The sequence below is a fragment of the Centrocercus urophasianus genome, unplaced genomic scaffold, assembly GCF_019232065.1.
Source record: "Centrocercus urophasianus isolate 14NV4802_14NV808 unplaced genomic scaffold, USGS_Curo_1.0 seq_5, whole genome shotgun sequence".
Taxonomy (NCBI): domain Eukaryota; kingdom Metazoa; phylum Chordata; class Aves; order Galliformes; family Phasianidae; genus Centrocercus; species Centrocercus urophasianus.
In genome coordinates this window covers 9,667,270-9,688,716 of record NW_024885088.1, presented here as the reverse complement: position 1 = coordinate 9,688,716, position 21,447 = coordinate 9,667,270, and the positions used below count along the sequence as shown (strand labels likewise).

Below are 21,447 nucleotides of genomic sequence, written 5' to 3'. Positions count from 1 at the left end.
GAAGAGCCTTGAATTCCATCAAGAGGTCAAGAAAGAGTCTTCACAATTGAGTATATGTTTCCTAATCCTTGAAATTTTTAATAATAATTTTTCTTAAATGTCGATCAATTGGCTGCAGTTCACAAAAGATTACAGAGTGTTAGGATAACTTACCTCACTAGGGAAACATCTTTTTGCATAGCTGTCACCTAATTTAGAATGCCTACACCATCTGTACAAACAATAAAAGATATTGTGCAAAAATGAATTTTATAGCAAATGCCCAAAGGAAATTGGAAAGTAGAAAAGTCTTGTTCATATTAGGATTAAAATAATAAATCTTCTGTTGCTTTGCATTAATGCCAAAAATATCTGAGCATTCTTCAATTAAAACGACACTCAAAGCAGCTTGAATATAATATAGCCCTGTGAGAACTTAAAACTAAGATGCCATATGTAAAATGACACATTTTCCTAAAAAAAAATGATGCCTTCTTCTAGCATTTACTTGTTCGGTCTATGCATCTTTGGTTTTCTCTGACAGTGAGAATTAGTACTTTTTGATCCTTACTCCTTCATATATTTTCCATATTCTCTCCCTTATACTGTCCAGTAATACAAGTAAAATGTCTTTACTGATTCTGAGTCGTGTTGTTCATGAGTACAGATGTACTGATTTTTGGTCAGATAAGTGAAGAGAATGATACAAACAAGATTAGCAGAGTAGAATTGTTAAAGCTTTACTGAAGTTAGAAATTAATGCATTATAAAAAAGTTCCTAAAAGGTGGAGAGTGACAGAAGTGAAAAATCTTATGGGATTAAGAAAGGATTAACAGTGGATAATGTGGAGATGCATTAGGTAGTGAAGTACACTCGAACCTGAGATGGAAGGGAGAAGAGAAAAATGTACTAAGGGAGGTGAGCAGAAATTGTGAGGAAGGTAAGAAGAATAAGAGAAAACATAAAATACATAGGGACTGGAAAATAGAATACAGTATGGGGAAGACAAAGAAACACACATTAAAAAACGTAGGGGGTGAATATACATGGTTAGCGGAGGACATGACCATGTGAGCCTAGGCTCTTTTTCTCCCAACAGATAAACATGTACCAGAGCTATTCAAAACAAAATGAAGTCAGAAAAAAATCAAAGGAAACTAGTACAATTTAGATGTGGATAGAAAGCTGATTACATTTTTCTTCTGCTAAGATTAAAACCTGAGTAAGCTAAGCCTCCTCACAAATTTTGCTAAATCTTATTAGAGCCAACTCTAGTATTTTTCTTTGTATTAGCTGCCTTCAGTTTGCCTCATAGCTTTTCTTCTTGTGAAGCAAACCATGTTTTCCAGTTAAGTTCACCAGTTGTTGCATTGCTTGAGCTCAGAGTATTTCCATGCTGTTCCTAGACACAGATTTTACATGTTCTACAAGTTTTTATAAGAAGAGCACTGTCTGACAAATACAGCATATATTTTCAAATGCTTCCTGTATTTAAGCAAACATGCATGAACAGTTCCTCCTCTGAGTGGGTTTAATAGGGTTTGGCTATACAGTTCCTTGTGGGGAAGGGGATGAAAAAAAAAATCACTCTTTCGATTTTGTTCTGGTTTTGTTTTGTTTTTGTTCATTTTGTTTTGATTTTGTTTGTATATAACCAGTGGACTTTCTTTTGTAAGATGTGGGCAGTATGTTATTAAAAGCATTGATTTTTATTTTTTTTTAATAGTTACTTGTGATGGTTTTTTGTAGTCTGTGCGAAGGGAAGAATTTATCCTGCGTGTCCTGTGGACCAGTGGAAGAAATCCTAACACTAACAACACCTGCTCCAGAGGAAGACAGAGAACTTGCACCTAGTGAATATTCATGCAGCAAGATGATGGACTTGGCCTTTCTAGTGGATGGCTCCAATAAACTGTCAGAGGAGGACTTTGAACAGCTGAAGACTTTCATAACTGGAATGATGAACAAACTCCACATCTCTCAAAAGAAAATCCGAGTGTCAATTCTGTTATATAGGGCTGGGCCTACAATCTACCTTGGCCTTAAAGATATCAAAACACAGTCCCAGATGAAAAAAATTGTCCAAAGCATAAAATACACAGGTGATGAAGTAGCATCTGTTGCTGAAGTCCTTAAATACATTGTGTTTCAAGTGTTTGGAAAAGCAGAAAGGACTAATGCTGCCCAAATTGCGATGCTATTTGTAGCAAGCAAGTCTCCAGGAAAAGTCCGCACCATCATCCCAGCCTTGAAGAAAAAAAATATTACAGTTATTCCTGTGGGAATTGGACCACATGTTAATGTGGAACAAATCAGATTCATTGAAAAGCAGTTACATACTAGAGCCTTCCAAATGAACAATGTGTTGGAGCTAATGGATAACAGAGATCTCCTAATTGATTATCTGTGTGATCTTGGGCCTGCAGAAAGTTCTCCTGTACCCACTCCAACAATGTCTAATGACATATTTACCCAGAGAGTGCTTACAGTACCACCACACTTCTCAGAAAATCCCACTACAAAAAGTCTGGACATCGCTTTTGTTGTTGAAGGATCTGACAATGTAGGGCTGGAAAATTTCAATATCATCAAGAAGTTCCTTGAGAAAGTGCTCAGAGAAATGAATATAGGACAAGAAAATATTCATGTTACTGTCATGCAGTATTCAGACACTATCACTCTGGAGTATTCCTTTAGGGAAATACAGTCTAAAGAAAGTATTATTGAGAAAGTGAGGAGTATACCCTACCAAGGAGGGAAGGCCACCAACACTGGGCATGCTCTTGACTATATTTCCAAACATACATTTACATCAGCAAATGGAGGCAGGCAGAATGTGCCTCACTTGGTATATATGGTGTCATCCAATCCTTCCACTGATGTTATAACAAGACATCCTACGAGCATAAATGTTATTCCCATAGGCATAACTCCCAATGCAAATGTCCAAGAGCTCAGAATGATCAGTCAGCCTAATAGACCAATAATCTTACAAAGTTACAGCACACTTATTGAAGAAGCACCTGAATTAGTGTTGCAGTCATGCTGCTCTTATAAAACTTGGACAGAAATACCAGGTAAAGTTGAATGTATTTTTTTGTGTAATTTCCTGTTTCCTCTATCCTGTCTCCTTTGTTTTTACTTCACGTGTCTGAAATTTCTCGTATCTCAACTGATATTTTGTCCAAATGCAAAGGAAGGAACATTTATCCTTATTCGAGTCAGGTGATTCCACCCCAGTTTGGTAGTGCCATCCACTGACCTGCAGCCAGCCTTCTGTGGTCTGAGCAGTTCTTGGCTGTGTTTGTCAGTAGTGTATAGTAGCTTTCAGATAGGATGGAATGTAAGAGCAGAAAGAGTATTCTCATCTATCCACCTCAAGCAAGTAACAAAGTTCCTCTTATCAAACGTGACTAAATTGTTTGTTTATTTTTAGTCCTCTGAGAGCAAAATAACATTAGCAGAACAGATGGAACTGAAATATAAATCTTGAGCCCTTCATTAAATGTACTTACTGTTTCAACTTTGTTTTCTCCAACTGCAGCAAATAGCCCTTTCTACTCCTGCCAATAGATTAGTAGATGTTAGTTCTGGTTATCATGCTTAATGCTCTTTGTTTTTTTCCTCCCAACTCAGAGTTGTGCAACAAACCTATGGATGTCATTTTTCTTCTGGATGGAAGTCCTAATATTGGAGCATCAGAGTTTGAGGAAATGAAAAACTTTGTACAGGCATTTATTGAAAGAGCTGATATCAGTATGTGCCTCTCTTTTACTTCAAAAAACATAATTACTTTCAAATTCTTTTGCTTATACTAGACAAACAGCTCACTAAAGTCTTATTTTGTTTGTTTGTTATTTTAAATGATGGCAAAATTGTTCCGAAAAGCTAGGTTTGTATATTTTATGTAAAGCATTTCAGCTGTGGATCTTTGTGTCCTGATTTCAACACAATTTGAGATCAATGCACTACATAGACCTCCCTGCCCATGGCACAGGGATTGGAACAAGATGGTCTTTAGATTTTTATTGTAAGACATTCATATGCATTGCTTAAAGTATTTGTTTTCTGCCTTTCACTTCAGGCAATACATCAGTTCATGTGTCTGTTCTCCAGTATGCCAAGGAAAATAATCTAGAAATTTCATTGAACAAGCCTCAGGAGACTGAAAATCTCATCAAGATGGTTCACTCAATTAAACAGAGGGAACAAGGTCCTACCATACTGGGTGAGTGATTATGTGGATGTTAATATTTATGCAAGAAGGGAGGAAAAAAAAGAAAGAAGTCCTGTGAATATAGTCTGATCTTGATCACCAATTTCTGTTAGTGTTTTCTACTAGAGTGCTCAGGTTTCTAATTCAAATATTATCTTTACTATATGTACATTTCTTGGTGTATGGGAACTGCTGAGTCACAGCTTGAACCTCTGATTGATCACCTGAGGCGAGCCATGAGTCAGCCAGAGGAGCACAGGTGAAGGCAATTCACCTGTGTTGCCAGAAGGGGTGGAGCCAGGCTCCACCCCTTCTAGACCTATTTAAGAGCTGGCTACCAGAGGGGAAGGATCTCTTCTGGAGATCACCCCTCTTGGTGTCTTCTGGTGAGCTCAGCCGAAGGGTAAGCTCTTCCACTAATTCTCTTTTGTGATTGTTGTTTGCCTAATTCTCTTGATTATATTGTAATTATAACATCTTGATATCTATTGATTATACAATTATATTGTAATTATAACATCTTGATTATACACTTGGTAAAGTTTCAATTTTCATTAAAATGTAACTTTAAATGGGTTTTATCTTAATGTATTTTGGAAAGAAGAGCAGCAGTTATTTTTTTAGCTCTGAAATAATTCTAAGGATTTTAATTCATTATCTTTCAAGCAAGCAAAATGCTATCAGAAAGTGAAAACTCAATCATAAACTTTTCAGTATCAATTATTGAGGTATTTAGCAGCAGAGATGCTTATGCTGGATTTGATAGCCGCCCTCTCCAGCTGTTTGTTGCTCTTTGCTGGGCTAGTGTAATGGGGCTTGTTTTGAAACAGCTTAGAACATAACTACTGTGTTACTGGGTAGTTTTGTTCCTTGTCAAATTGCCATGCTGGTCCCACAAGGACTCAGGTTGACACAAAGCTGGGAATGGTGCCAGGAAGCAGCAATCACCTACCAAAAATTACTTGTGAAACTGTGTATTTGCTGGAAATCTGCATCCTGAAGCATATGTCCACTTCAAATTTTTATGTGCTAAACATAACAGATTTCCCACTGAATCCGTGGAAATTCAATACACACATGTATCAGTTGTAGGGTTCAGCGAACAGTGATTCTCCTACAGTGTATCTGATCTTTCACCAGATAACCTGATAATTTTGTTCTTTTGGACTAGACTACATTTGCTCTGGCAGCAGTCTAGCATTAATGTCCTGTAAGAGTTAAGGACTACACAGATTTTTAGAGTCTTTGGCCTACATTAGGTTGTAAAAAAATGTTGATACAGAAAAGTGAGAAAAAAACCTGACTTCCATAGTTTGCAGAAGGGTTAGCCATGATTGCTTTCTCAGCCTGGAGAAATAAAAATACCAGATGGCTGATAAGACCTCTACAGACTCATTTTATGATAAACCAATACATACAAATAGATATGTTTCATGAAATCTTATACGGCAATGGGTATAGTAAACAATGCTGCAGAATAAATAAAGAAAAAATAATCCTTGGAAAATGAAAAGGGAGAGGCAGCCACATGACATACTTGTTAGTGATTTGTTTATGTCTCATCGGAAAATACTCAGAGATCATGATTGGGGTATAGTATAATAAGCCTAAGTGGAATAGAGTATTAGTAATTCCTCCCAGTGTAATGAAATAAGTCACTATGGTCCTGTCCTGCACTGTGCAGTGTGTGAATGTGGCTGGCTGAGTAGAAGGATTGATGTTCTTGGGAAATGCATGGTCATTCATTTCACTCTGTCTGTGCTTAAGCCTCTGGAAACATGGAGGCTGCTTAAAAAGTTTTGAGACAGCTCTAAAAAGACAGCTTTATTTGGTTTCTGTACTTCCCTAGGAAATTTTTCTAGTTTATACAGAACTTGATCAGATTTACCTATAAAAAATATCATTCTCATCTGACCATCATTTTCATCTGTTTCTTCTCATCTGTGCTGGCTTCCCTGCTGCAGAAACATGATCCTATAATTCTTATGCAACCTTTGCTGACCAAAATAATCCTGTTTCAGTCAAAGCTATACAAGGAGAGAACAACTATAGGTTTGAGTCACATGACTGACTGTACCTTCCCTTAAGTCATAGATATCTAACATTTTGGCTTGGACTTCACTGAGTCAAAAAGCACTGACTTGGGCTCCGTGTACATAGGTTTCTTTGAAAGTAATTCCTCCTATTTATTTTCATGAAAACTACATCAGCTGCAAAGAGCACAATAAAAGTCATTGACTGAACAAATTCTCAGCTACAAACCCTATTTTTTCAACATAGTCACAGCCATTAGCTATTCTTGTTTGGCAGTGATGAACAAGAGCCTGCATGCTGTGCTTGTAAAAATCTGTACTAGTGGAGGTGACTCACTGTTGCTGCTATCACTGCTGAGATGCACCACCCACCATTTCACTGTGCTCACATCCAGTTTGGTCTCTAAAAAAATTCAGTGTCAATAAATGTCAGTGGGTGCCATTTTTTGCACATGGAAGAATTCAGTTCCATGCCTTTGCTTCATACTCATTTCCATGTCAAATGCCAATTTGCAGACTGCCCCTCTGGTGCCATTTGTCACGCAGCAACGAAATATAACAGAATCTTGATGGGAAGGTTCCATCTCTAATGTCATACCAGAAACAACCATCCATCTCTGATGTTGTAAGCCAACATAAAATAGGAGGCATTACTTTTGGAGCAACCCTATTAAATACGTAATGGAGTTAATGTATATAAAGTAACAAATAGTCTATTTTTATTTTTTTTTTTAAAAAAAGCATAAAACTAGTGGGATATGTTTCTTTGCTTTTGTGAAACTAACACGATTGTCTGGTTTGATGGCAGTAGTTGCAATTCTTAATGAGATCTCAATATATTCGTATTTCTCTTTCTGTACTTCATCCTTCAAAATAGCTGTTCATAAATGTGCATACTGCCAAAAAGCGATGACATAACACATAGTTTTGAAGTGAGGGATATTTCTATCTGCTGAGAGGTCTTACAAGAGTCTGGTAAAGACACATGATCAAATCTTTAATTGCAACTCTATACATTCCATTTGAAAATTCACAAATAATGTATTTATGATGACTAAAAATGGAGTCGCAAATAAAAAAATTAATGAATTTTTACCCAGACTAAACCACGACGTTTTTTTTCGGCAATCTTGAAACTTATTTCCAAATTCCTTTATTAAAACAGAAAGCATGGATGCATTTTCTTTGCTGTTTATAGGACTGTCTTTAGCTAATTTGTCAAAATGCATAATCTTCTTTGCCATAACTTGAATCGGCACTACACTGCAGCCCAAGCTCTTGTTTCAGCTCAGATAGAGTTAATAGCATACTAACATTTAGTTGCTGCTAAGGGGCCTGGCGGGGTTGCTCATCAGAAAGAGCGCCAGCAATGATGGTGTGGGGCGGAGGTGGGGAGTAACCGTGAATTGTGCTGGGCTGCATTTGGGCTGTGGGCTGTGGATTGGCTATGACTGCTTTAAGTTATGGCTCTAACACGGCTCTAACAAGTGGCTTGTCTCCTAGGGTATTTTCTTGCACTCAAAATGCACAGCATGTAAGAGAGCTGGTCTGTGTGCAATACTGAACAGATAATACTCATTTTAAAAGCTAATGGATGGGGATATGACAGAACTGTACACCTCCAAGACCTGACATGGGCTACAGGTGTGCTTGCTGAGCTGCAAGCACACCCATATCAGCTGAACTGCTGATATGAGGATATAGTTGAATTAAAGAAAACAAGGGTCTGTCTCCTCTCTGTATGGAGTTTATTCAATGGGGAATGTTCCAGATCTGTTCCCCCTTCACCTGCCCTGATCTAAAGGCTCTCATCCTGTAAAAAAGGTGTCTTAATGTCTTGCTTCATGCCCTCCCTACTCCCTTCCATACACACATTTTAACATTAATAGCAGAATATTGAAGTCTTATAAACGGACCTTTTAAAACATCCACCTGTGGGATCAGTTTGCAAAAGCTAGTTTGCTTTGAAATAAAAAAAATCTGATATTTTCAGTAAAAATAAATTAGTAAATAGATTCATATTCAGTTAAAATTCTCAATTAAGATATGAAGGCCAGTTTCTAATTTATTGTCAAAGAAGGTTGTTTCTGACAGGTCCTTGGATACCAGGTGCAATCTGGACTATTCACAGGCTTCATAGCTTTGGGCTGTTTCTGTACCTTTTCAAGTGCTAAAGAGCTATGTCTTTTAGCTTCTTTCCCAGGCAACTTTCAGTGCTTGTGGGACACTGACTTCTCCTTTTTAGTTAAGTAGTTGCAGAAGTTTTAGCAAAATCATTGAGACCACTGAAGACATGGATACATAAGTTCACAGTAGGAACCTCCACATATTTGGAGCTCCCTGTCACAGCTCCACAGGCCCACACAAGGGCTTTACATTTTATTCCTCATTTCAGACAAAAATGAATAAAATAATTACGAAACTGTTTTAAATAGTTTCTGCTTTCCCCAAGTTATTGACAAAACCATCAAACGTTGCTGTGTTGGTTTATGTTCCTCTGGATTTACTTATTCTGGAATGAATATCGTTTGTTAGTTCTTGGTGTATGTCTGTCAACGATCTATGGGCTGGTTCGGCCTGGTTCTGTGACCAGCGGGGCGGAGGGATCCGTGGATCCGCTCCTCTGGAAAAGGGAAACAGGGGACCCCAAAATAATTGAAAACAGCGGCAACGATCTGAGGTGGAACAAACTAATTTACTAAATATAGTATCAGCAAAATATAATGAGAGAGAGAGAGCGTATCTGAAAGGTGGATAGGCCTCACCACAACTCTGAGGTGAGAAGTGCAGTCCAGTTGAGCTGATGAAGAAAAGCAGACGGAGAAGAGCAGGTGAAGAAGAGAGCATCAGGTGACCTTGCCAGGAGTTATATCTCCTCGCTGACCGCAAAGCCTCCTGGGCAAATGTAGTTCTTCTTCTCCTCTGAACAGGCACCCAGAACTTCAGTATCAGCAGTCAAACCCCCAGTGCATTATATGATGTTATGATGTGGAATACTGATAACCAAAATCATAAAATTATTACATTCCACCCATTATTCTACATCACTACATCATGCTTCATATATACAAACAAAGTATAAACGCACGCACATACGAACCTATGTATAAACACGTGGAATTACTGACTGCACTCTTCCAACATCAAATTCCCTTGTGGTACACACTGAACATCCCCGTTTCTCTGCATCACCCACCAAGTGGACCCAGGTCCCTGGGCAAACAGTTCCGCAATGAGGTTTGCCCTTCCTAGAAGCTGGAAAGACCCAAACTGCTTTTCCCAACATGTTCTTTACATGTACTGCAGGGACCTTATCTCCCTCTATAATATGTAGGGAGCTGGATTGGGTAGGACAGTTTCTACTGATTGATCTTCTGGTGTTGACCAGCTGGCTTGCTTCTGCCAAATACTTCTCCCAGTGCTTAAATGTTAAGCCACCCAGTGGTTGCCTCCACCATGGTGAGCACATAATGCGAGATCATGGCAAGGTGATATAATCAACCTGCCATGCCTCCCCATATTTGTACTTTTGCCATCGCCCTTCCCCCCAGAGACATTTCATCTTCTTGGCTTGTTTAATTGTGGCACATGTGTTACAGTCATGAATGATTTGTGCAATAGTGTCCGTAGTTAAATCCACCCCTCAGTCTCTAGTCCACTTACATGTCACGTCTCTTCCTTGATGGCCTGAGGTCTCATGGGCCCATCGAGCTGGAAATAATTCACCCTTGTTCTGCCAATCTAGGTCTATTTGAGCCACCTCAATTCTGGCAGCTTGGTCTACCTGATGGTTATTTTGCTGATCTTCAGTAGCCCTGCTCTTGGGCACATGGGCATCTACGTGACACACCTTTATAACCATATTTTTTGTTCGGGCAAATGTTCCACATTTCAGCAGCCCAAATAGGTTTACCCCTTCTTTGCCAGCTATTTTGTTCCCACTGCTGCAACCACCCCCATAAGTCAATGAGTCAATGTAAAGATAAAGCATTGGTTACCTCTCCTGTTCAGCAACATCTAAGGCCAGTTGCACAGCCTTTACCTCTGCAAATTGTCTTGATTCTCCTTTTCCTTCAGTGGCCTCCACAACTTGTCATGTGGGGCTCCACTCAGCAGATTTCCATCTGTGATACTTCCCCACAGTACGACATGATCCATCAGTGTGAACAGAGCATATATCTTTTCATTTTCTGGTAGTTCATTGTATGGTGGGGCCTCTTTAGCACGTGATACCTCTTCTGCTGGCGGTGTTCCAAATTTCTTGCCTTCAGGCTAGTCCATGATCACCTCTAGGATCCCTGGATGGCAGAGGTTCCCCATCCGCGCTCGTTGCGTAATCAATGCAATCCACTTACTTCGAGTGGCATCAATGGCATGATGGATGGAGGGAACCTTTCCCTTGAATATCCAGTTCAGCATTGGCAGTCAAGGTGCCAGATGGAGCTATGTTTCAGTACCGATAACTTCGGAAGCAGCCCGAACCCCCTCATACGCGGCTAAGATCTCCTTCTCAGTTGGAGTGTAGCACTCTTCAGCCCCTCTGTATGCCTCACTCCAAAATCCCAGGGGTCGGCCTTGGGTCTCTCCTGAAGCTCTTTGTCACAAACCCCAAGTGGGACCTTTCTCTCCAGCAGCAGTGTAGAGGATGTTCTTCACATCCTGTTCCATCCATACTGGCTCCAGGGCCACAGCACGGGCTATCTCTTGTTTAATCTGCTCGAAAGCCTGCTGCTGCTCAGGACCCCACACAGAATCATTCTTCTTCCTTGTCACCTGATAAAGGGGGCTTACAATGAGGCTGTAGTTTGGAACATGCATTCTCCAAAAACCCACTACACCCAGAAATGATTGTGTCTCTTTCTTATTAGAAGGTGGAGACATGGCAGTGATTTTGTCTATCACATCTGTCAGGATGTGACGATGGCCATCTTGCCCCTTTATGCCTAGGAACTGAATTTCCTGGGCAGGTCCTTTCACTTTACTTCGCTTAATAGCGAAACCAGCATGGAGAAGGATGTGGATTATTTGCTCTCCTTTCTCAAAAACTTCCTTTGCTGTCTTGCCCCACACGATGTCATCAATGTACTGTAAGTGCTCAGGAGCACCTCCCTGTTCCTGTGCAGCTTGGATCAAGCCATGGCAAATGGTTGGGCTATGTTTCCACCCCTGGGGCAAATGATTCCAGGTGTGCTGAATGCCCCTCCAGGTGAAAGCAAACTGTGGCCTAGATTCTTTGGCCAAAGGAATGGAGAAAAAGGCATTAGCAATGTCAATGGTGGCATACCATTTGGTTGTTTTTAACTCCAGTTCATGTTGGCATTCTAACACGTCTGGCACAGCTGCACTCAGTGGGGGTGTGACTTCATTCAGGCCATGGTAGTCCACGGTCAGCCTCCATTCACCACTAGCTTTACGCACTGGCCATATGGGGCTGTTAAAAGTTGAGTGAGTCTTGCTAATCACTCCCTGATTCTCTAATTGGCGAATCAACTTCTGAATGGGGAGCAAGGAATCCCTGTTGGTGCGGCACTGCCGTCTGTGTACTGCTTTTATATCAATCGGTACCTGTTTCTCTTTCACTCGTAGCAACCCCACGACAGATGGATCTTCTGATAGGCCAGGCAAAACAGATAACTGCTTAACACCTTCTGTGTCTACAGCAGCTATTACAAAGGCACATTGATACCCTTTGGGATACTTAAAATATCCCCTTCCGAGGTAATCAATACCAAATATACTTGGAGCCCTTGGGCCAATCACAGTAGGGTGCTGTTGCCAGTCTTTACCAGTGAGGCTGATTTCGGCCTCCAACATAGTCACCTCTTGGGAACCCCCAGTCACCCCATGATATAGATAGATTTTGTCCCTTGGTGACTCGAGGGCATTGGAGTGCACTGTGCATCAGTATCCACCAGGGCCTTATATTTCTGATCACCATGTGGTTCTGATGTCCCAGGCCATCTAATCCACACAGTCCACTACACTCTATTATCCCTTTCCCCCCCCCCGGCTGGGGACAGGGCCCCTCTATTTGTTACTCCGTTGTCTGCAGCAACTAGAGCAATCACCTTTTTGGAGAAATTCACCTTGGTGGGTGATTTGTCTTGTAATTCTTTTCCCTGAGCTTGAAGTGCAGGAGTAGGTTGCTTATGCCACTCCTTCATATCTTCTTCATGGTCACGTAGGTAATGCCACAAGGCAAAATGTGACGTAGTCTTACTGTTTTCGCTTACTCGAGCAGGAGGACGTCTTCTTTTGATAGCTGAGACATTGGATGACACCAACTCGGAGGAAATCAAGTTGATCAGCTCCTTCAGTAGGCTGTTCTGGGAATTCTGTTCCTCGTTGGATATATCTGTTACTACCATGGATTAATCAACATCAGGCAATGTTAATAGTTTGTCAATTGTATCTTCTTGTTTGTTCCTCATTCTGTCCAGCTTTTCAGCTGCTTTTGCAATGACTGAAACACAAGCTTGTAGAGGGCTTAAATGTAACTCAAAGTCTTGAAGTTTATTAACCAGTTCATTTATAAGGGTTTTTTTCCCTCTGCCATACGTTGCTGCGAATGTACTCGTGTACCTTTCTGGTGCAGTCTTTGTGAATGTATGCCACATGTTTGGTGTACACCTGACTCTCCCAGGATCATGCTCTTGGTCTGGCTCATTAGGAATGAAATCGGGGCTATGTAGCGTTTCCACCACAGCATATTCTCTCAAATAATGGATGCCTTCTTCCATATCAGCCCATTTCTTTTTCTCAGGCATCAGATCGTCTTTGAAGGGGTATCTTTCTTTTACAGCTAACAACATCCACTTCCAGAGGATAAAGGTCTGGTTCTAGCATGTACCTTTGTCAATGGCTGAGTCTCTAGCAATGCCACCCAGTTGGCGAACTTCTCTACTATCTAGCCACACACTGTTGGCCCCATTGTACCAGCATCGAAGTAACCAAGTAGCAATAGGCTCATTTGGGTGACGTGAGAAGTCTTTTCTCAGACTTCAAATTTCATTCATTTTGAGAGATCGATCAACAATAATAACGATATCTTGTTCACCTCTTACTCTTTCAGGACTTCTTGTTGCCCTTGTAGGTGTTGGTGACCGTGGTCTTACTGAGGGCCCCTCCCCTGGACTCGGGGGTGCTTCTCCGGGATCTTGGAGCCACTCCTCTGGACCTCTTTCCTCCTCTTTCTTCTAACTGAGTCGAGATTTGTTTCGTTTTCTGTCCTCTTATAGGGGCAACTGACATCAATTGTGGTGCCTCCTGTAGTTGATCAGGTTGGTCAGTTCCAATGTTCTCATCCTCCAGCTCAGCTTGGAGCCTGTCTTGTTTGATAATGAGAGTATCTAGCTCATATTGGAGGGTATCTTGTTGAGATTGAAGACTGTCAAGTTTGGATTGCAGGGAATCTCTCTCAGTTTGGAGGGAATCTCTCTCAGACTGGAGGTCTTTTCTCTCAACCAGGAGACTCTCTCGCTCACTTTGTACTGTTTCCCTGTGACTCTCCCTTTCAATTTCACAAACTCTCCCTCTCCCAGATAGTATTGAATAAGGCCCAATAAGCATTAGCCAGGCCCCATATCATTTGTGCCTCCTCAGATCTGCCTGAGCCACAACATTCCTATCTCAAATATCTGTTTAAGCTCTCAGGGTCTTTCAGGTGTTCAGGAGTACACTGAAGATTTCCATCTGTCTAAAGTCTCTCCATGACACTGAAGATTTCCATCTGTCTAAAGTCTCTCCCAGGCCTCTTCACATTCCCTGCAACTCAGTATTCTCTGGTTTTGGGGAGGACTTCCTCCTCAAAATACAATAAATACTAATACTGAATGAAATGATGAGCAATACATTCAGGGAGATTAACAACGTGATCAGGTGAGCATTCAAAAACTGCATAAAGAATTCAAAGGAGAGATTGGAAACCTGCTTAAAAATCCCCAGTCCTGTAAAATTAGCAGCTCCTTCTGGAATTGTATGCCACATTGCATGCAGATACCAGGTAACCAGGTACGTATTTCCACCAGTGTTTTCAATTGATTGTATATATCTATAGCTCCATACAGCAAAGTGGCAAACTTAAGTAATGCCCAGTATGTTTTGAGCATTAGAAAAGAAGAAACAGTAGCATGCAGTCCCCAGTCCATTGAAAAACAGTTTCAGAAGAGAATGCTTTTTTTTTTTTTTTTTTTTTTTTTTTACAGAAGCATAAGAGCAAGGCTCAAAGTTTACAAATACCCTAGAATATTGACAATCTGCCTGGAGTTTTCAAGGTCACATTTTCAGAGAGTACCGGTGAAACAGATGAGCTTTCCCAATGAAGGTCTCTGAGAGCAGAGAGAGAGATTCATTCTGAACAGCTAAAAAGCAACTATTGCCCACATTCTCTATCAAGAATGTCAGGGTTTTTGTCCTTAAAAATCTCTGACTGTGCAGAAGATGATTTCCACAAAAAAACAAACAAGAACAACTAATTTTTGAACGATCTTCTTCAAAACAATAAGAAAAAGATTTTAAAAAGGCTTAATTCTATTTGTCAAAGTTGATAATCAGTATTTCATAAATGTAGGTAAGAGGAGAAAACTTAGGCAGTGACATAATCCCTTCTCTGTCTTTTTTCTTTTTTTTTTTTCCCCTCTTCTCAAATATCTTTGTAGGATATTTTCTATTCTTTTCACCTTAATCTTCATTCCATGTATGACTCTTGCTATGTATAGCAAGGAATCTTAGGGCCAAAATGACTGAAAAATTAACAGTTTGTTAGAATTGTTTTACAGACCTGGAAAGCTTGTATGGGCTGAAGCCTGTATAGGTAAGATATATTCATTTTACAGTTATGTCTAAAATGCTGCACACTCTCTTTCCATATCTTAACATATCTTTGTCCTTTGTGAAATTTATTTCAGTGTAAACATTTTACATTTCCTCTGTAAGTATGAAAATGTCAGATTACTGCTATATTGCAGTCTAGTAGTAAGAAAATGTTCAAATGTCAACTGTGGACCAGACTGTTTATTAGTATACTGAGCAGTTTGCTATTACTGGATGTAGAACCTAATGGTTGAGAAGTGACGTACGTCTTCCTGCTTGGTATAGCAAATTTCTGAATGCCTCCAAGTGTTCATTTGATCACATCTTTATACACCTGGCTCTTTTATCTCGAGCTGACTCCAAAATAAGGGTAGAAAGGGTAGAAAAAGATTTGACTATAGTTATAATAATTTTTCCATACATTAAATTGGATATTTGTTTGTTTGTTTTGGAGGAGGTGATTTTGAAATAATTGCTGGCTCTATTACAATAGAACTTGATTTCCTTATTAGAAATCATAAAAATAATGGATTTTTCAGTTTATATATATGCATTAATGTTTCTGCAAACTATCAGAAATAATGGGAAAAATAAAAAGTAGCTGGTTTTACTGGTGACTGCATGAACAACACAGAAGTCAAAGTGGTATTAAAGAACAGGAAAAGCACAAGAGTTCCCAGTACTTTTCACAAACGAATGGAAAAATTAATTTGTAATTCTTACTGTGCAAAAGTTAAACCGCGAGTATATAAAAGTTAAAATCTGAAATACTTTTTAACAATTATTTATAGAACAGAAGGGAAACCAGTAAATCTCCTGGCATGGGGATCATCCTGGAGTAATCTCAGGGGTTAGAACATAGTTGTATAATTATTTTCTGTATTTTGTTCCTTCCCATAATTATTTATAACTAACATGCCATTCTGAATTGATTTTCATTATCTACAAACATACAGAGGAACTACTATAAAGCAAAAGCACTTGATTATGTGCAAAAGCAATGATTATGTGACAGCTTTTCTTCTGGTCAGGAATCATAAAATAACAGAATCATAGAATGGCTTGGACTGGGAGGGACCTTAAAGACCATCTAGTTGTAACTCCCCTGCCATGACTTGACCTTCAGTACCTCCAGGAATGAGTATCCACAACTTCTCTAGGCAATCTTATCCCACACCTCACTACCCCCCAGAGTAAAGAGTTTTCTTCTAATATCTGGCATAAATTTACTCTCTTTCAGTTTAAAACCATTCGTCCTTTTCTTATCACTATCAGCTGGTGTAAAATGTCAGTCTCCTTCCTGTTCATAAACTCACTTTAGGTACTGGAAGGCCAAAATGAGATCTTCGTGGTGTCTTCTCTTCTCCAGACTGAAAAAGCCCAGCTCCCTTAGCCTTTCTTCATATGAGAGGTGCTCTAGTCCTCTGACCATCTTGTGGTCCTTCCCTGGGCCCATTCCAACATCTCCATGTCTTTCTTGTGCTAAAGAACTTGGACTTGGACACAGTACTCTAGATGAGGCCTCACATAGGCCAAGTAGGTGAATAGTATTTTGTGAGATGGAATCAACATCACCCAATCAATTAAGATATTTTAAAGCATTTTGTTATAAGTAGAAAAACATTCAAAATTTATACATTCAAGGTTTCTACTGAACAGAATCTTTTAAGTGATTTAGTTTCATCTGTAAAAAGTACTACTGGAAAACTATGTGACCCTCTGTCGACAAATTGCTAGTGGAGGTAAATGAACTAAACAGATGGTGTCTTATAGAAGAAGAAGAGCTCATTTTGGATTGTAATTCTGCACTAAGTCTGATGAAGTCTTACAGGTGTTCCTGAACATTTCCAGCTCTTCTGTTCAATTGTTGGGCATCTATGTGGAGAGATGACACTGAAGATGAGGCTAGGTCTGTAGGGAATAAATAGTGATAATGTTCTAGCAAGGAAGAAGTTGTGTCCGGATTAAGATGGAAAGAGGCTGTCATATCAGGGACTGTAGGATATTGGAGATGAAAGGATGGGCAAAGCAGCAGAATTTGAGAAGATAGTACCACCTTCAAAGCAGTACTGCAACAATGGAGACATTTGGGTGCCTTCCAGATTCCAGGCTAGATTCTTCTGAGGGTTAAGTTCTTCCTGAAGGTCTGATTTCTTAAGATAAAGCTTTGTAGAGTATGCAGTTGTTGTTCTCATGTTGTGTGCTGAATGGGCTTCATAGAGGTTGTCCTTGCAGTAACTTGGTGAAATTATCTTTGCTTCTGTCAGTTAAGAGGGATGAGTAACAAAAAAAAAAGAAAAAAAAAAGAAAAAAAGCAAAATGCATAGTTATTCTGCACACCTAAACATTTTGCAATTTATTTTGCTGTTAGAGTGGATTGCTGGTGAACTAACTATGATCTGATTTACAAATGTTTTTATTATTCAAAGTTTGTCAGTAAATTTCTTATGCAAGCATATTTCTGCTCAGTAGTTCTTTGAAGATGATTACTCAGAGGAATTAGTATCTCAGGCACTTTTTTTTCACTATTCAGTGTTTTCCCTGAGCATCACATCAGCCATATAGTATCATTTCTGCTTCCTGACCTGATAATTTCCAAATCCAAAGCAGCTTTTAAGATTTTGAACAAAATTTTCTCTGAGTATTCACTTTATTCACAATTAAAGAACACTGGGTACCCATTTTAGCTTGTCTGTTTTTTTTTTCATGGGATTGAATTCTCTGGGAACTGAACAACTTCAGTGTACCAGTAATGTAGTATGAAATTGTTCATTGAAGACAGATCATATAGCCGCTAGATGTCCATGTTATTCTGTAATTGGGAAACAAATACGTTTTCATAGAGTCACAGAAACATGGAATCACCTAGGTTGGAAAAGACGTTAAAGATCATCGAGTCCAACCGCAACCTAACTATAGTACCCTAACTTTTAACAACCCTCCGCTAAATCATGTCCCTGAGCACCACATCCAAATGGTTTTTAAACACATCCAGGGATGGTACTCAACCACTTCCCTGGGGACCCTATTCCAGTGCTTAGAAACTCTTTCTGTAAAGAAGTGTTTCCTGATAACCAACCTAAACTTACCCTGGTGCAACTTACGCCCATTTCCCTCATTCTGTCTCCTGTCACTAGTGAGAAGAGACCAACCCTGCTCTCTCTGTAACCTGCTTTCAGATATTGAAAGTGAGCAATAAGGTCTCCCCTCAGCCTTCTTTTCCCCAGACTGAACAGCTCCAGTTCCTTCAGTTTCTCATCATAGGGCATATTCTCCAAGCCCTTCACAAGCATTGTCCTTTCTCAATGTCCTTTCTCAAGATTAGTCATCTTATTTCCTTTTGTGTAGCACAATGATAACACTTCAGGAAAAGGTCATTACTGAAACAAGAATCATGACTTTATCCTTGTGACTATGGGAAGGCAGTAAGATTTTCAGTACATCAGAAATTGGGGACATAAGAAAGAATTTTTTGTGTTGGGGTGTATTAGTAATGCTGCTAGGGACTTAGTAGCTTTCTCATGTGGCAACAATAAAAAAGGCACTAAATATTCTTTGAAAAGAAATCCTCTAATATTCCAGTACTCTGTCACCTACTAATAAAACATATGATTTAGTTTTATATCCCTTTCTATGATTCTATGAAAACTCATAATGGTTTCAGTTGGGGGGGGGGAGGAGTGGGGGAAGACACACTTCCAAGATCATCTAGTTCCAACTGCCCTGCCATTGGCAAGGACAACTCCCACTGGTTGCCCAGGACATCATCTAGCCTGCTCTTGCATGTTTTCAGGGGTGGGACATTAACAGCTTCTCTGAGTAATCTGTTTCAGTGCCTCACCACCCTCTGAGTAAAGAATTTCTTCAATTTACCCTCTTTATTTTAAAACTTATTGTCCTATTACTACAGCTCCCTTCAATCATCTCCTTCATTTATCTTTTATTCTTAGGCAAAGCCATTGACTTTGTAGTTCAGAACGCCTTGTCAGAATCCTATGGAGGGAGACCCAGCGCATCAAAGGTGATAATAGTCATTGTGTCAGGGAAATCAGAAGACACCATGGAGACTGCTGCACTCACTGCAAGAATGAACAGTAAATCTCATTTCACTGACCTTATTTTTAAGCAGTTGTTTTTTAAGAGTTATTTCTTTTTTAAGTAATTCGCTAGAACAAAGGGTGAAAAATTCAGGCACTTGTCTGTAAATTTACTGATACAATCTTACTGTGTCTAAAGTTCAGATAAGAACAGGCCTGAAGAAAATCTTCAGGGTGAAGGCTCCTTTGAATTACTGGTGAGATCAGGACTAATCTGCAATTTAAGCTGCACAGTTTATATAGACTTCTCAGTTTAATGGCATTTCATATTCTGGTTCGTATGAACAGACAGGCACAACTGAAATGTGATTTAATGCTATAAATTCGACATGGCTGCAATATAGTGAATCTTGAAAGATTCATAAATAAATGAAGGATTTGGTCAGTTTCTGTACTGACTTGTATGGGAACTTGGTTTTGGTATCAGTGTTTTTTCAAATTTTCTGGCTGTAGCTTCTGTATCTCAGTTTCTTCAGGTATTCAACTGAGAAACAGTGGCTTCATTTGTTGATTGCTTTGGGAGTTCTTGAATAAGGCATGGTCTAAGTAACAACTGTTATATTCTAGCTAAATAAGTTGGAAATAATCCGATTGCAATCTAAATACAGGATGAAAAATTTCAATCTGTTGTTTTCTTATCTGGAAAATGTGAGGATGTTGCCAGTAAATCTGTACCTGCATTCTGTTGACTTTACAGAATGTTATTATGTTTGTGATTTCATTTTAGCTAACACTAATTAAAACATTGCAATTTCTACCTTAGATTGCTTTTAGTTTATGTCAAGGGAGTAGTATAAGTAATATGTAGAAAATTAACTGTTGAAAGAAAATGTTCCTAGTAAATTTTTTAGGGGAAAAAAAAAAAAAAAAAAAAAGAGAGAGAGAGAGAAATCTGCATTATCCACTGAAAATCTTTTATTATCTTATTCCAGAGGTGTCCCTGTTTCCGATTGGAGTTGGTAATGGGTATGATGAACAACAACTCAGGACTTTGACTGGGCCATCGGCTGTTAATAGAATCATGAAACTCCAGAATTTTGAAGACTTATCCACCATGGTCACATTAAATAGTGAATTTATCAATAAAGTGTGCATGGGTATGTCCAGTATAATTGTGGCTTCGTAATTTGAGCAAAAACAGAAGTTGAAACACAATAAGCAACAAAAGAGCTACAGTGTGCTGAAATGTTTCTACCTATTTAAATGAGTGTAACTTTCACTTAATTTCAGGCAAGAATCCAATGATTTTTCCTGAGCTGAGAACTCAGACTAGATCTTCTTTGATAATGTTTCAATGACATTCTTAAAAATTGCTAATGTATGTCACCGCTATCACTTAAGTGGAAAACTGAATTTGAGGCCTTTTAGCATGTATCCAACTTCTATTCCAATTAATGAGTTCTTTGCAAGCTTTTAAACTGCAAGAGCTTAAACTTTCATGTACCATCTCCTTAATAATGATGACTGGTCTCTAATCGAAGGACACCAGAAAAGCTCAACTTGTCATAAATGAATGGGACATGCTTCAAAGTGTTGTGTTGTTGTGTCCAGTTCTGGGCTCCCCAGTACAAACAAAAAAAAAAACAGGATTCTCCTGGAAAAGGTCCAGTGGAGGGCAATAAAGAAAATAAAGGGCTTGGAGCACCTCTGTTATAAGGAATGGCTGAGCAACCTGGGTCTGTTCAGCCTTGAGAAAAGAAGACTCAGAGGAGATCTGATAAATATTTAGATAAATATCTAAACTGTGGGAGATGAAGGAACATGGTCAGACTATTTCAGTGGTGTGTGGCCATAAAACAAGGGGACATGGCCACAAATAGGAGCATAGGAAGTTCCACACAAATGTGTGTAAGAACTTCTTCAAGGTAAGGGTGATAGATCACTGGAACAGGCTGCCTGGGGGATGTGGATTCTCCTTCTCTGAAGATATTCATGATCCACCTGGATGCCTACCTGTGCAACCTGGTCTAAGGAGCCTGGTTCTGCAGCAGGGTTGGACTAGATGATCTCTAGAGGTCCCTTTCAGCCCCTACAAGTCTGATTCTATGATTCAAAATGTTAAAAGTTGTGAGTAAAGATTTCAAATAGCATTCTTTTCTGCACAGATCTAAGCTGTGGTATCTGTCTGTCTACAAAGAATTTAACCAAAGTGTAAGAAAAGGAAGAGTAAGAAAGACTTAACTGTTTCTGGGGAAAAACAAACAAACAAACAAGTACTGTAATGTATGGGAAAGAAGTGCAAAATATTTTAAAATATTAGAATATTAATATTTTTATAAGTTAATTCATGTATTTGTAAATAGTTCTCTT

The 21,447-nt window shown here is 39.3% G+C and overlaps 1 protein-coding gene across 2 annotated transcripts in view; it reads left to right on the top strand.

Moving 5' to 3' along the window:
- VWF (von Willebrand factor) overlaps window positions 1-21,447 on the top strand; it is a 147,471-nt gene that overhangs the window by 74,766 nt on the left and 51,258 nt on the right. For both annotated transcript variants that reach the window (XM_042835063.1, XM_042835062.1), the window contains exons 28-32: window positions 1,730-3,057; window positions 3,617-3,736; window positions 4,065-4,208; window positions 18,991-19,134; window positions 20,070-20,234. In XM_042835063.1, the coding sequence (XP_042690997.1) occupies window positions 1,730-3,057; window positions 3,617-3,736; window positions 4,065-4,208; window positions 18,991-19,134; window positions 20,070-20,234 (1,901 nt within the window). The remainder of the gene's footprint in view (window positions 1-1,729; window positions 3,058-3,616; window positions 3,737-4,064; window positions 4,209-18,990; window positions 19,135-20,069; window positions 20,235-21,447) is intronic.